At 41.7% G+C, this 13,291-nt stretch overlaps 1 protein-coding gene across 1 annotated transcript in view; it reads right to left on the bottom strand.

Moving 5' to 3' along the window:
- The window catches only part of NPHP1 (nephrocystin 1), a 109,910-nt gene that overhangs the window by 61,525 nt on the left and 35,094 nt on the right, over positions 1-13,291 (bottom strand). Inside the window, exons 8-11 of the mRNA XM_054728418.1 lie at positions 13,240-13,282; positions 12,294-12,390; positions 10,901-10,995; positions 8,889-9,017 (exon numbers count right to left, since the gene is read on the bottom strand). Coding sequence (XP_054584393.1) covers positions 8,889-9,017; positions 10,901-10,995; positions 12,294-12,390; positions 13,240-13,282 — 364 coding nt within the window. The remainder of the gene's footprint in view (positions 1-8,888; positions 9,018-10,900; positions 10,996-12,293; positions 12,391-13,239; positions 13,283-13,291) is intronic.

Here is a 13,291-nt window from a genome sequence, read left to right on the forward strand (position 1 = left end):
ATATACCGTGTTCATGGATTGATAGAATCAACATCATTAACAAAGCAATCTATAAATTCAATGAAACCCCTATTAAAATATCAACAGCATATTTCACAGATCTAGAGCAAACACTCCAAAAGTTTATATGGAACAAAAAAACAAAAAACCGAATAGCTGCAGCAATCTTGAGAAAGAAGAACAAAGTTGGAGGGATCACAATACCAGATTTCAAGTTATACTACAAAGCTACCGTAATCAAAACAATCTGGTACTGGCACAAGAACAGGCATATAGGTCAATGGAACAGAACAGAGACCTCAGAAATTGGCCCAAGACATTACGCTCAATTAATATTTGACAAAGGAGGCAAGAGCACCCAGTGGAGTCAAGACAGTCTCTTCAATAAATGGTGTTGGGAAAATTGGACAGGTACATGCAAAAAAATGAAACTAGATCACCAACTTACATCATATACAAGAATAAACTCAAAATGTATAAAAGACATAAGTGTAAGTCGTGAAACATAAAAATCCTAGAAGAAACCATAGGCAGCAAAATCTCAGACATCTCTCGAAGCAATTATGTTTATGTATATATCTTCTAGGACAAAAAAAAACTAAGGAGAAAATAAACAAATGGGACTACATCAAAATAAAAAGCTTCTGCACAGCAAAAGAAACCATTAACGAAATGAAAAGGGAGCCCACTCTATGGGAGAACATATTTGGCAATGATACATCTGATAAAGGTTAATATCCAAAATATATAAGGAACTCATACAATTTAACAGAAGGAAAACAAAAAATCCAATTAAAAAATGGACAAAGGACCTAAATAGACACTTCTCCAAAGGAGACATACATATGGCCAAGAGACATATAAAAAAAATGCTCAAAGTCACTGATCATCAGAGATACAAATTAAAGCAACAATGAGGTATCACCTCACACCTGTCAAAATGGCTATCATCAACAAATCAACAAATGACAAGTGCTGTCGAGGATGTAGAGAAAAGGGAACTCTAGTACACTGCTGGTGGGAATGCAGACTGGTGCAGCCATTATGGAAAACAGTATGGAGTTTCCTCAAAAAATTAAATATGGAACTGCCATTTGACCCAGTGATCCCACTTCTAGGAATATATGCTAAGAATCTCAAAACACCAATCAGAAAGAATACATGCACTCCTATGTTCCTAACAGTGTTATTTACAATAGCTATGATCTGGAAACAGCCCAAGTGGCCATCAGTAAATGAGTGGATAAAAAAGCTGTGGTAGCCCTAGCCAGTGTGGCTCAGTGGATAGACCGTCGGCCTGCAGACTGAAAGGTCCCGGGTTCGATCTGGTCAGGGGCACATGCCTGGGTTGTGGGCTCAATCCCCAGTGGGGGGCATGCAGGAGGCAGCCAATCGGTGATTCTCTCTCATCATTGGTGTTTCTGTCTCTCTCTCCCTCTTCCTTCCTCTCTGAAATCAATAAAAATATTTTTAAAAAAAAACAAGCTGTGGTACATTTATACCATGGAATACCATGCAGCAGTAAAAAAAAGAAGAAGAAGAAGAAGAAGAAGGAAGAGGAGGAGGAGGAGGAGGAGGAGGAGGAGGAGGAGGAGGAGAAGAATCTATTACCTTTTGAGACATCATGGAGGGACCTGGAGATGATTATGTTAAGCAAAATAAGCCAGTCAGAGAAAGACAAATATCACATGATCTCACTTAAGTGTAGAATCTAATGAACACAATAAACTCATCTATAAAATAGAACCAGAGGCATGGAAACTGATTCTCTGATGAATCTCAGAGGAAGAGACCTGGGGAGGAAAAGATTAACCAAAGAACATATATGTATACATACAATGCCCATGAACACAGACAATCAGGTGGCGAAGGCCTGGGGCATGGCGGGAACTGGGTGATGGTGGCAAGGGAGTTGAAAAGGGGTAGGGACATTTGCAATACTCTCAAGAATAAAGTAGAAAAAAATAGATATCACAGAGGCCAGAAGAAAGTGACACAATATTTGTCAAGTGCCAAGGAAAAGAATCACCAACTCAGAATTCCATCTCCAGTGAAAATATCCTTCAGGAATGAGGGGGAAATGGAGACATTCTCAGATAAAGAAAGAGAGAGTCAGGGTCCTATCTGAAAAGATGAGTTTAAACAAAGTTCTCTAAACAGGAAGGATTGAATAAAAGAAGGAAAATTTCTGAACATCAGGAAGAAAGGAAGAACAATGGGAAGAGTAAAAAGGTGAGTACAACAGATATTCTCTTGAGGTTTCTAAATTATGCTTGATCTTTGAAGCCAAAATTATAATACTGCGTGATGTGGTTCTCAGTGTATGTATGGAAGGGAAATGTTTAAGATGATTATATTATAAAGGAAAGAGGGTAACGACAATCAAGGGGAGGTGAGGTTTCTATTCGTGACTCAAACTGGAGTAGTGACACTAGCAGACTGTGGTGAGTTATGTGCCTACAACAAACACCCAGAGCAAACAGTAAAACGCTGTACAGAGATCCTCTCCATAGCACTGAAGGTGATTCAGAGGGTCTGTGAGAGTAGTATGTTCAAGTAACACACCACAGTATGGAAAAAAAACAAAACAGATGAATGAAAAAGAGAGGCAATAAAGAGAACCCCCCCCCCCAGCAAACTAACGATTTCAGACTCTTCTCCAGTATCTGTCTGCTTTCAGACAGTTGCTTTTTGTACGTCACCCAGGATGTACAGTTGTCAACACTGGCAAGCTGTTCCGAGAGGAGCTTACTCAGCCAGTATTAGAAGCAAGCAGTGTCTCGTTAATCAATTTTACAAATATGCTTTTTATTTGGAACGAGGCTTAGATTTATTAAAGAAGCACTCAAGTCAATAGCATCAGTATTTGTTCTATAACTTCTCAAGTTGGAAAGTTGACATAAATAGGTTTCAAAAATTCTATTATTTTATGTAAAATTACTTTTATTATTCAAAATAAAATTTCAGTCTGTTTTATGTTCTCATATAACAGGCAATTCATCTTTTCTTGGCCACTGGCGACACCTGCTGGCTCATGCATGGCAGTGGCTGGTATTGTGCAGAGTGTGGAAGTGAGGCAGGGTCCCTGTAACACAAATTCATTTACTCCCAGTTCAGATGAATGAACAACACTTTTCTCGTGCCATGAGTTAGAGGTCTACCAGGATAAGCAAAGCAAACCACAACCCCTGCAGACCTGATCTGCTTTCAGTGTCCAGAGGCTCCAGGGGTCCTCAAACTTTTTAAACAGGGGGCCAGTTCACTGTCCCTCAGACCGTTGGAGGGCCGGACTATAGTTTAAAAAAAAAACTATGAACAAATTCCTATGCACACTGCACATATCTTATTTTGAAGTAAAAAAACAAAACGGCAAAAACCCCCGCATGTGGCCTGCAGGCCGTAGTTTGAGGACGCCTGGTCCAGACCAAACTGTACATCAGCACCATGGACAGAGCCAACTCTCCCTCACCAGCCACATCCAATCCATCACCAAATCCTGTTGGTTTTACATCTCTCACCGCTACCTCCACCTCCCTAATCTAAGTCATCACCATCGTCTCTCACATGCCCACTATGTCCCATGTGTTTATGCTAACTCATTAAATAACCCTCACACTGACCCTAATAGGTGTGAACAGATGAGAGGGAGAGCAAGGTCAACTTCTCTGGTCAGCGTTCCACACTCAGCAGCTGGTGGAGCCAGGATTGATCCTGGCAGGCTGCCTCCAGGTTTGTTTTCCTGAAGGTGACACTTGCTGCCCGTTCACCACCACAAGGTGCCATAGCCCCCAAATAGTCTACTCATGTCCCTTCTGTTCCCTCTAATCATCCTCAGAGAGGAGCCAGACATCTTCCTTTCAAAACATGTGTCAAAATTGTGTCACTTCCCCCAGTAATTCTCCTGTTTTTAGCATAAAGACACCATGGCCTACAATGTCCTAGGTACTGACATCTCCCATTTTAAACCAATCTGTACTTCCCCTCGCTCTCTTCACTCAGCCACACTGACCCACTTCCCAAGTCCTTTCCCACATAACCTTTGCTTGCACTGCTCACCTGCACTGCTCCTTCAACCAGATACACAGTTCTCTTTTTGCACCTTATTATGGCCTGTTCACCCCACAGATCCCAACTCAAGCATCACGTCCTCAGGAGAGTCAGACTACCCATCTCTAATGTAAACATGCAGTGCTATCAACTTCCCTGAAAGCACAGCTTCAGCCAGCATCCACTTTATATGCTACATTTTCATGTTTTGTTCAGTTCAAAATATTTCCTAATTTCCCTTGAAATTTCCTTTTAACCCTTTGATTATTTAGAAATCTATTTCCAAATATATAAGGATTTTCCAGTTATCTTTCTGTTACTGATTTCTAATTCAGTTACATGGGATCAAAAATCACACCATCAGCCCAGCAGGTGTGGTTCAATGGTTGAACATCAACCCATGAATACCAGGAGGTCATGATTTGATTCCCAGGTTTTGGACTCAATTCCCAGTAGGAGGCATGCAGGAGGCAGCCAATTAATGATTCTCTTTCATCATTGATGTTTCTATCCCTTTCTTTCCCTTCCTCTCTCTGAAATCAATAAGAACATATTTTTTTTAAATATTTTATTATTTCAATCCTTTTAATTTGTTCAGAAGCATCTACTTTGCTGAACGTTCCATATGCACCTAAAAGAATGTCTATTTTGGAGTGAAGTGTGCAAAATGTCAGTTAGATACAGTATGTCGGTGGTGTTATTAGATTCTTTTCTCTCCTTACTAATTTTCTATCTGCCTGTTGCATAGATTTCATACACACACACACACACACACACACACACTCACACACACTAGTGGCCCAGTGCACAAAATTCATGCATATTAAAAGTGAATTCATTAGAGGAATTATTTTAATATTGCTATTTGCCCTTTCTCTATAATAGAAGTGTCAGAGATGAAAGAAAATTAGTAAAATGTATATGAAAATCTTCCTCCTGTCAGAGTCTGGGGCATGCCACAGCACCCAGTCAAGTCCCCACCCACCTGCATGCATCTAAAAATTGCGCGAGACCCAGAACCGGCCGGCCCCACCCCCGTCAAGCCCCACCAGGCAGGGGGCACAGCCTCAGGTCCCCAATCAAGCCCCGCCGGGTAGGAGACACAGCCTCAGGGCCCCATCAGGCCCTGCTGGGCGGGAGGCACAGCCTCAGGTCCCCCGGCCCAGCGCCAGAGCAGGAGGCACGGCCTGAGGTCCCCCGTTAAGCCCCACCAGGTAGGGGGTGCAGCCTGAGGTCCCTGTCAAGCCCCGCCAGGTAAGGGGCATGGCCTGAGGTCCCCCATCAAGCCCCACTGGGCAGGGGGGTGCAGTCTCGAGTCCCCCATCCTGGCCCGGTGCCACGCAGCCTTAGGTCCCTGCTGATCGCTCATTACAGCTCATTATGGGAACCCTGCCTCTGCTGTGGGTGCAGCCATCTTGTGATGGCGTGAGGGTCAATTTGCATATTACATCTTTATTATATAGGATATATATATATACATATGTGTGTGTGTGTGTGTGTGTGTGTGTGTGTGTATAGATTGATTGATTTCAGAGAGGAAGAGAGCAAGAGATAGAAACATCAATAATCTGCCTCCTGCACACCCCACACTGGGGATCGAGTCCACAACCCGGGCATGTGCCCTTGACCAGAATCGAACCTGGGACCCTTCAGTCCACAGGCTGACCATGGGGTCAAACCAGCTAGGGCTGTATAGATTTCTGAGAGAAGTGGTAGAGTTTCCAACTGTAACTGTGGCTTTGCCTGTTTCTCCTTTCAGCTCTATCAGTTTTCACTTTGGTGCATTGTGAAGCTCTGATGCTAGGTGAACACTTTGGGGATTGTTACATCTTCTTGGTGAACTGTCCCTATCATGCAGTGTACCTCTCTATTCCTGGTAACTGTCTTGTTCTTAAGTCCACTTCGTCTGATATTAATATATTTTAAGTGCTACATGTTTTCTCACCCTTCTTATTACATTTAAGGTAGGTTTCTTATACGTAGGCTATGGTTAGATTGCTCTCATTGTGGTTTTAACTTGCATTTCCCCAATGACTTATTATATGTTGAATATCTCTTTATATGCCTCTTAGTTTTTCATATATTTTCTTTTTTTAAGTGGTTTTGTTCATTTAGAAAACTGAGTTATATTTTTGTTTCTTGGGCATCCTTGACTTGTTCATGATCTTAGGGAACAAGTGTTCAACATTCCACCATTAAAGATGATGATGCTAGCTTTAGTTTTCTCCTGTTGCCCTTTACCAATTTAAGGGCATTCTCTTTTGTTCCTAGTGTGTTGGGATTTTTTTTTTAATCATGAATGGGTTTTGAAATTGGTCAAATACTTTTTCTACATCTATAGTTCCTTAGTTCTTTAGTTCTATTAATATGGAATATTACAATTATCTGAATTCAAATGTCAAATGTTGGTTACACAGGTGCATACATTTGAATTCCTGAAATTCAAGTTCAATATTCCCCAATTAGTCATGATATTCAATGTGCTAATATTTTGTTTAGGATTTTAGTTTTGATATTCATGAAGGACACTACTCTTGTAATTTTTTTTCTTGTAATGTCTTGTAGTATTTTGGCATAACATTTTTCCTGGCCCTACAAAATGAGAGGGGAGCATTTCCTTTTCATCTTTGGAAGAATTTGTCTACTACTGGAATTATTTCTTCCTTAAATGTTTAGAGGAATTCACCAGTGAAGCCATCTGAGCCTAGGGTTTTCTTTATTGGAAGATTTTTAATTACAGTTTCAATTTTTTTAACAAAGGTCATCTAAATGTTCTATTTTTTCTTATTTCACTTTCAGTAAATTGTAGTTTTTCAGGGAATTGATGTATACACATTATCAAATTTATTGGCATAAAAAAATGTTTATAATAACCCCTCACTGTCTTTTCAATGTCTGGGGGATCTGTGGTGAGGTTCTATTTTCATGTCAAATGTTGATCATTTGTTTTCTTTCTCCCTTTTTAAACTTTCTTAATCAGTCTTACTAGTTAGGCATTTCTCAATTTTACTAATCTTTTCAAAGAATAAACTTTTGCCTTTTCTGATTTTCTCTTTTGTTCATCTGTTTTCTGTTTCATTAATTTCTATTCTTACCTTTATTATTTCCTCCACTCTGCTTCCTTCTGGTTTAACTCACTCTTCCTTTTCTAGCCTCTTGAGTTAGTTTAGATCACTGATTTTAAATCTTTCTTCTTGTCTAGTAGTATATGCAATCAAACCTGTACATTTCCAGCCCAGCTGGCGTGGCTCAGTGGTTGAGAGTCAACCTATGAACCAATTCACAGTTGGATTCCTGGTCAGGGCACATGCCCAGTTGCAGGCTCAATCCCCAGTAAAGGGCGTGCAGGAAGCATCTGATCAATAATTCTCTCTCCTCATTAATGTTTCTATCTCTCTCTACTTCTTCCCTTCCTCTCTAAAACCATTAAATATATATATATATGTGTGTGTGTGTGTGTGTGTGTGTGTGTGTGTGTGAGTGTGTGTGTGTGTATTTTAAAAGCTATGCATTTCCATCTGAGCATCATTTAAAGATATTATCTCAAAAACAAATCAATATTTTTAATCCTCACCCGATAATATGTTTTTTGAGAGAGGAAGGGAGAGAGAGATAGAGAAACTTTGATGTGGAGAGAAACATCAGTTACCTCCCATACACAGCCCAACCAGGGATCGAACCCACAACCTAGGTCTGTGCCTTGACCAGGAATCAAACCCGCAACCTTTTGGTGTATGGGACAACGCTCCAACCAACTGAGCCACCTGGCCAGGCCAAATCAATTACTTTTCAGGAGTCATTCAAATTCTTTGTTTGGTTATGGATAAAAAATATTCTCCTAGGAATCAGGGAGGAGTCAAGTGGAAAAGGACACAAGGAAGCTCCATAAGGGGAGGTAATGCTCCACTTCCTGATGGGGTGGGGGTTATACAGGGATGTGCGTTTGACAGAAATGCAACTCTGTGCACCTAAGTCTTGAGCTATACAATACTAGAAGGCAAGCATCAGTACCTTTTTGTAGGTGAAAACTCTATGGCTAAGAGGCCTTAACTGCGACGATTAGCCAACATCACACATCTGGCCACTGAAAGAGCCAGAGTGAAGCCTATGTCATCAAAACCCATGTAGTTTGCACTCGACCACATATTACTTTACTAGAAGCCCAGTGCATGATTGAATCATGCATGTGTAGGGTCCCCTACACGCTTTTGCTTTCGATCGCGGGGGAGCTGAGTGCCTGTCTGCTGGTGCACCAGGCCTTTCGGAAGCCTCTGGCTCAGCGAAGGCTTCCAAAAGGCCTGGTGCCAGAGCAGACAGGCACCCAGCTCCCACACTTTCGCTTTCGATCGCGGGGGAGCTGGGTGCCTGTCCGCTGGTGCACCAGGCCTTTCAGAAGCCTCCAGCTCGGCGGAGGCTTCTGAAAGGCCTGGTGCCGGAGCAGACTGGCACCCAGCTCCCCTGCTTTTGATGGTCCGCGGCGGGACGTGAGCTCGCTGCCCCAGAGGCCCCTTCTGTTCCGCAGCACAGCCATGGTGCAGACGCTGAGCTCCATCCCGCTGGCCCACTTGGCTACTCCTGCCACCACTAGTCCCGCCCCCTGCGCCTCCCGCTGGCCCAATCATGGGCGTAGCGGAGTGATGGTAATTTACATATTACCATTTTTTAGGTAGGATATGTATGTACACATGCCTATACATACACATACACATGCACATGCACATGCACATATAAAGAAACAGAGACACAGTGACAGACAGACCCCCACCAGGACATGTTTAACGTGTAGACTAACAAAATGTTTTCCATCCTGACGTGAACCCTGTGCTCCTCAGTAAGCTCACCTTATTGCCATCAAACAGACAGAGGCGCACGTGTCTGCTGAGGAGCTGGATGCTCACTCCTGGAACAGGAATCATTTTACAGCTCCAGAGGGTCAGGATCAAGGAAACACGACTTGCTCTTGACCTAATCTAAGAAAAATTAGTTATGAAAAAGGTTCACTTTTGTGACTAACAAGACAAATTCATTTTCAAAGCATCTTTTATAAATACGTAAGAAAATATACATAAGAATAATGTACAAATAACAAAAGGAAGAATTTTACAAACAAATATACACCCACAAGAAAACTGTCAATAGTATGATTAATTTAAGTCAAAATTTTAGGTACATTTTTTATGACAATTTATATTTGAAATATTTGCACTTTGGTGGAAATGTATAAAACTGTGATGGGAAGGACCGCCATACAATCAGTTAAGATGTATGAGCTCATTCACACAGTCGCTCCTCCACAATGGGGGTGAGGGCAGACGGTCACAGTATGTGTAGCTTCCAGCCAGCTCCTCCTTGGTTTAATTCCAAGCACTTAGCTACATTGTTCCTTGGCTTCCTAAACAGATGTTGTGACAGAGATTAGTCACTGACCACGGGATATGACTGCTTGGTCCACCTTCACAGGTACAGTTCAGAATGTCCATAAACAAATTTCATCTGGTTTCTAATTTAAGAACATCTTCCATTCTTAACTTTCTGCCTTATGATCATGGTCCTTCCATTTAAAATACTTACATCATTGATAAAATAAGGCAACATCTAAAAGCCTCACCTTTTCATTTTAAGAAATGAGAGCTGGGTGTAAAATTCATAAAATGAGATGCCATTTATTCCAGTATTCCAGTACTAGTACACTAAACAGACCAAATACGACATCTTTATTGACTTGCAATAAAGGATATTTAATACAAAGAAGGTTCCAGGCAATACTTGGGTTGAGAGGAAAAGCGGCACTAAAATTCTATGCTACTCCTCTCCATAACACCTGACCACAGTAAGTCTGTTCTCCCCTTGAGGCCCTGGGGCAGGAAGGGGAAAAAGTGGAAGATAAACAGGAAGGGGAGTGATGCACTCCAACATGGTGTAGATCTGCTAAAAAGTTGGAGAGTACAATGAAATAAAGAGTGTTTCCTACTTCAATTGGGGATACAAAAATCCTTTACTCTAAGGAATCCCAAAAAACATATAATCAGAAAGTACTTATTCTTACTTAATTAACATAATATTGATAATAATAATTGCTGAGGCTGACCAGCAGACCCTGAGCGATGGATGAATGATTACTCTGACACACGTTTCTGTGAAAGAGAGGGCTAAGGGACTGCTTGGCTATAGAAACCAAACAGCCCCATTCACCTGCCTCCTTAGGCTTTTATTGTAGCAACAGCTTGAACTAAAATTAACTTCTAGATGCTATCAGCAGGGTAAGTAGCCTTGAGAAGACACATGCATCTGCAGTGTCCTTTAAGCAAGGCCATCTGAAGACTAAACATAAGGATTTCAGTAAACACTGGGGGCTCAGACTTGTTTGGAAAAGTCAAGGCAGGAGCTTTTTCGACCTTTCGGAGAATCCTCCTTACAGACTTTCCCACCAAGTCCCGTGCTTCCCCACAAATAATGATGATGATGATGATGGTGATACTGGCTAACATTTCCTGAGTTATCACCATGAGCCAGGCACTATTCTATGCCCTTCACACACATAATTCTCTCAATAACCCTATGTGGCAAGTATTGCTTTTATTCCCTTTTCATAGATGAAGAAATTGAGGCAGAGAATGACTGAGATAGGTACTATTTCCTTTGTAACAATAGGAGAAGAGAGCTATGAAGAATAGAAACAAAATAAATCACAAACCTAAGTTTTGTCTTAGCTGTGAAACTCATTGAGTATTTCAAAATCACAGAACAGAAACAATGTCTGTTTTTCATAATGCATTAATCAATTTACATGTTATTGGTTTACTTGCAACCATGACACAATCTGGAAAAGTTGTAATTTAGTAGCTACACTTACAGTGCCTGTCTTAGCATCCCACAGGAGATCCCTGAAGGCCAGCTGTGAAGGAGTGAGCTCTGGCTGTAAGAAGTAACTTGCTCGAAATTGATTCCCTGCAAAAATAATGTTTTATTTGTTTTCTTACAAAGAAAGGAATTCAATTCAAAACCAAAAATCCATTATACTATGCTATAAACTTAAGAAACAGACATCCAAAAGGCCAGCTGCTTCCTGGGAATGGGCTTCCTAAGACAGAGGCACCAACTGGGATTTACAGACAAAAAAACAGAGGAAACACAAAGATAGAAACACATAAGAGCTGATCACCAAGCAACTTTAAGAAAGATCTGAAAGCCTCTTAGGCCAATAACATGGCCCATGATGAAGGTGATCCGTTCAAATATTTTTGTAAGATTCAAGAAATCTGTAAATATTTTTTTGGAAATTTAGAAAAATATATAATCATTAATGTTACTTCTTTACACAAAACCATTTTGATACTGTTCTCCCAAACTTTAGTCATGAAGAACACTTATTACAAAATCATGTATTCATTGCAGAAATCACCTTTGACTTCCTACTCTGTGCCAGGTGCTATGCTAGGACCTAGAAATCCAAATGAGAACAGAGAAATGTGGCCCTGCCCTCATGCATTTACAGCTGAGTGGGGGAAACCATTTAAAAATTAAGTAGATTCCCAGCCAGGGTTACTCAGTGGTTGAGTGTTGACCTATGAACCCGAAGGTCGTGTTTTGACCTCAGGGCGCATGCCCAGGTTGTGGGCTCAATCCCCAGGAGGGGGCATGCAGGAGGCAGCCGTTCAATGACCCTCTCTCATCATTGATGTTCCTATCTTCCTCTCCCTCTTCCTTCCTCTCCGAAACCAATAAAAATATATTTTAAAAAACAAAATGTTCTTATGGACAAATGTTGACAAGTACAGGGAAATCCAAGAACAAGTAAGAGAACAGAAAAGGCGAATGGAGGAAACTTCGGAAAAGTCTTGCTGTGAAGAAAAGCAGAGAAAGGGAGGCTTGGCCTGGAAAGGGAAGACTGGAGAGGCTGGTTCTCAGAGGCGGGAGGCACTAGGCTTGCCAGTGTCACTGAGGAGGGAAGAAGTGGTGGGCCCAGCTGAGGATACAGGGAGGGGCTGACAATTAAGAACCATGTTTCTGGAATAAAGTGAAGAGACTGGAGCCCAGAGTACAGGAACACAGGAAGACAGGCTGGCCTCTGATCGTATCAGGGGTCCTTCCTCCACTGTCACAGGAAAGATGAGGAAAAGATGAGCGAGCACCAATGAGATGTGAGGCTCACCATCTTTTTAAGCAACTTGTTTGGGCTAAAACAAGGCAGTTAGACATAAAGCTTAACTAAGGTCTGTGGCGGCTGAGAGACCCCAGACTGTTACCTTCCTCCAGCAGCTGGAAAAGCGTGGACGGCCTGAACCCAGCAGGAATGGCTCCCATCGTGGTCAGCACATCAACAGTGTTTATCTGCTGAAGATGCTAAAAACAAATTGATTCGCTGTTTTCATTCATGTTTCCCTCACCTCTACAGTATTGTCTTTATCATTATAGCAGCTGCAACCCAAAAAGGAAAGCACAGTGTACAGATGTCAGTGAAAAACACAGCAATTTACCCCCAAGTTCCTAAGAGGAGGCCTTCACTGAATCCTGGCATCCCCCAAGGACCTAAGCCTCAAGCTGTGCCCAGTGGGCTGAGCCCTGTGCTCCTGCACATCCTTCATCAAAATGTCCCCCCTCCTGTCCCGCCCCTCAATGTACTGCCATGTAACAGATGAGTTAATATCATAAACTCACATGCACTGACAATGGCTTTTTTTGTATATATGTGTACACCACACACACACAAACGCACACAAACACATTCACAAGCATGTCCATGTGAGACCCAGGGTAAAAAGTCAGAAAGAATAATTACTAAGCTGTTAATGGTGATTATTTATGGGAGGAGTGAATTTTCATTTTTCTATGTAATTTTTAAGTGATAAGATTATGAATAATTTCTTACTTTTTGAGGTTTCTGGAATTTTTCCTACTAACTAAAATTTAACAGCAGTCTTTACCTAAATGATAGAAAATGCAGGCAGAATCAGTGAGAGAGATTACCAAGCCCTCAAATCTACTCTTCTTACAGAAAAGACCTGATGGGGAATGCTGGTTGGAGCAGAGGCTCACTAACCAGAAGCACATGTTTCATGCTCTGTCCGTCCAGGCCTGCACCCTGTCTCACATCCAATGCTCTCTTCCAAAGCCCCATCCTGTTTTGATGAACTCTAGCAGAACTGTTAGGTAACAGAGTGAGACATCATTGACAAGACAGGAGGTACCAACCTCTGAGAGAGCTTTTTGGACTGCACTCCAGTGAGAATCAGTTCTGGAAGAC

The sequence above is a fragment of the Eptesicus fuscus genome, chromosome 16, assembly GCF_027574615.1.
Source record: "Eptesicus fuscus isolate TK198812 chromosome 16, DD_ASM_mEF_20220401, whole genome shotgun sequence".
In the NCBI taxonomy this organism is placed as follows: Eukaryota; Metazoa; Chordata; class Mammalia; order Chiroptera; family Vespertilionidae; genus Eptesicus; species Eptesicus fuscus.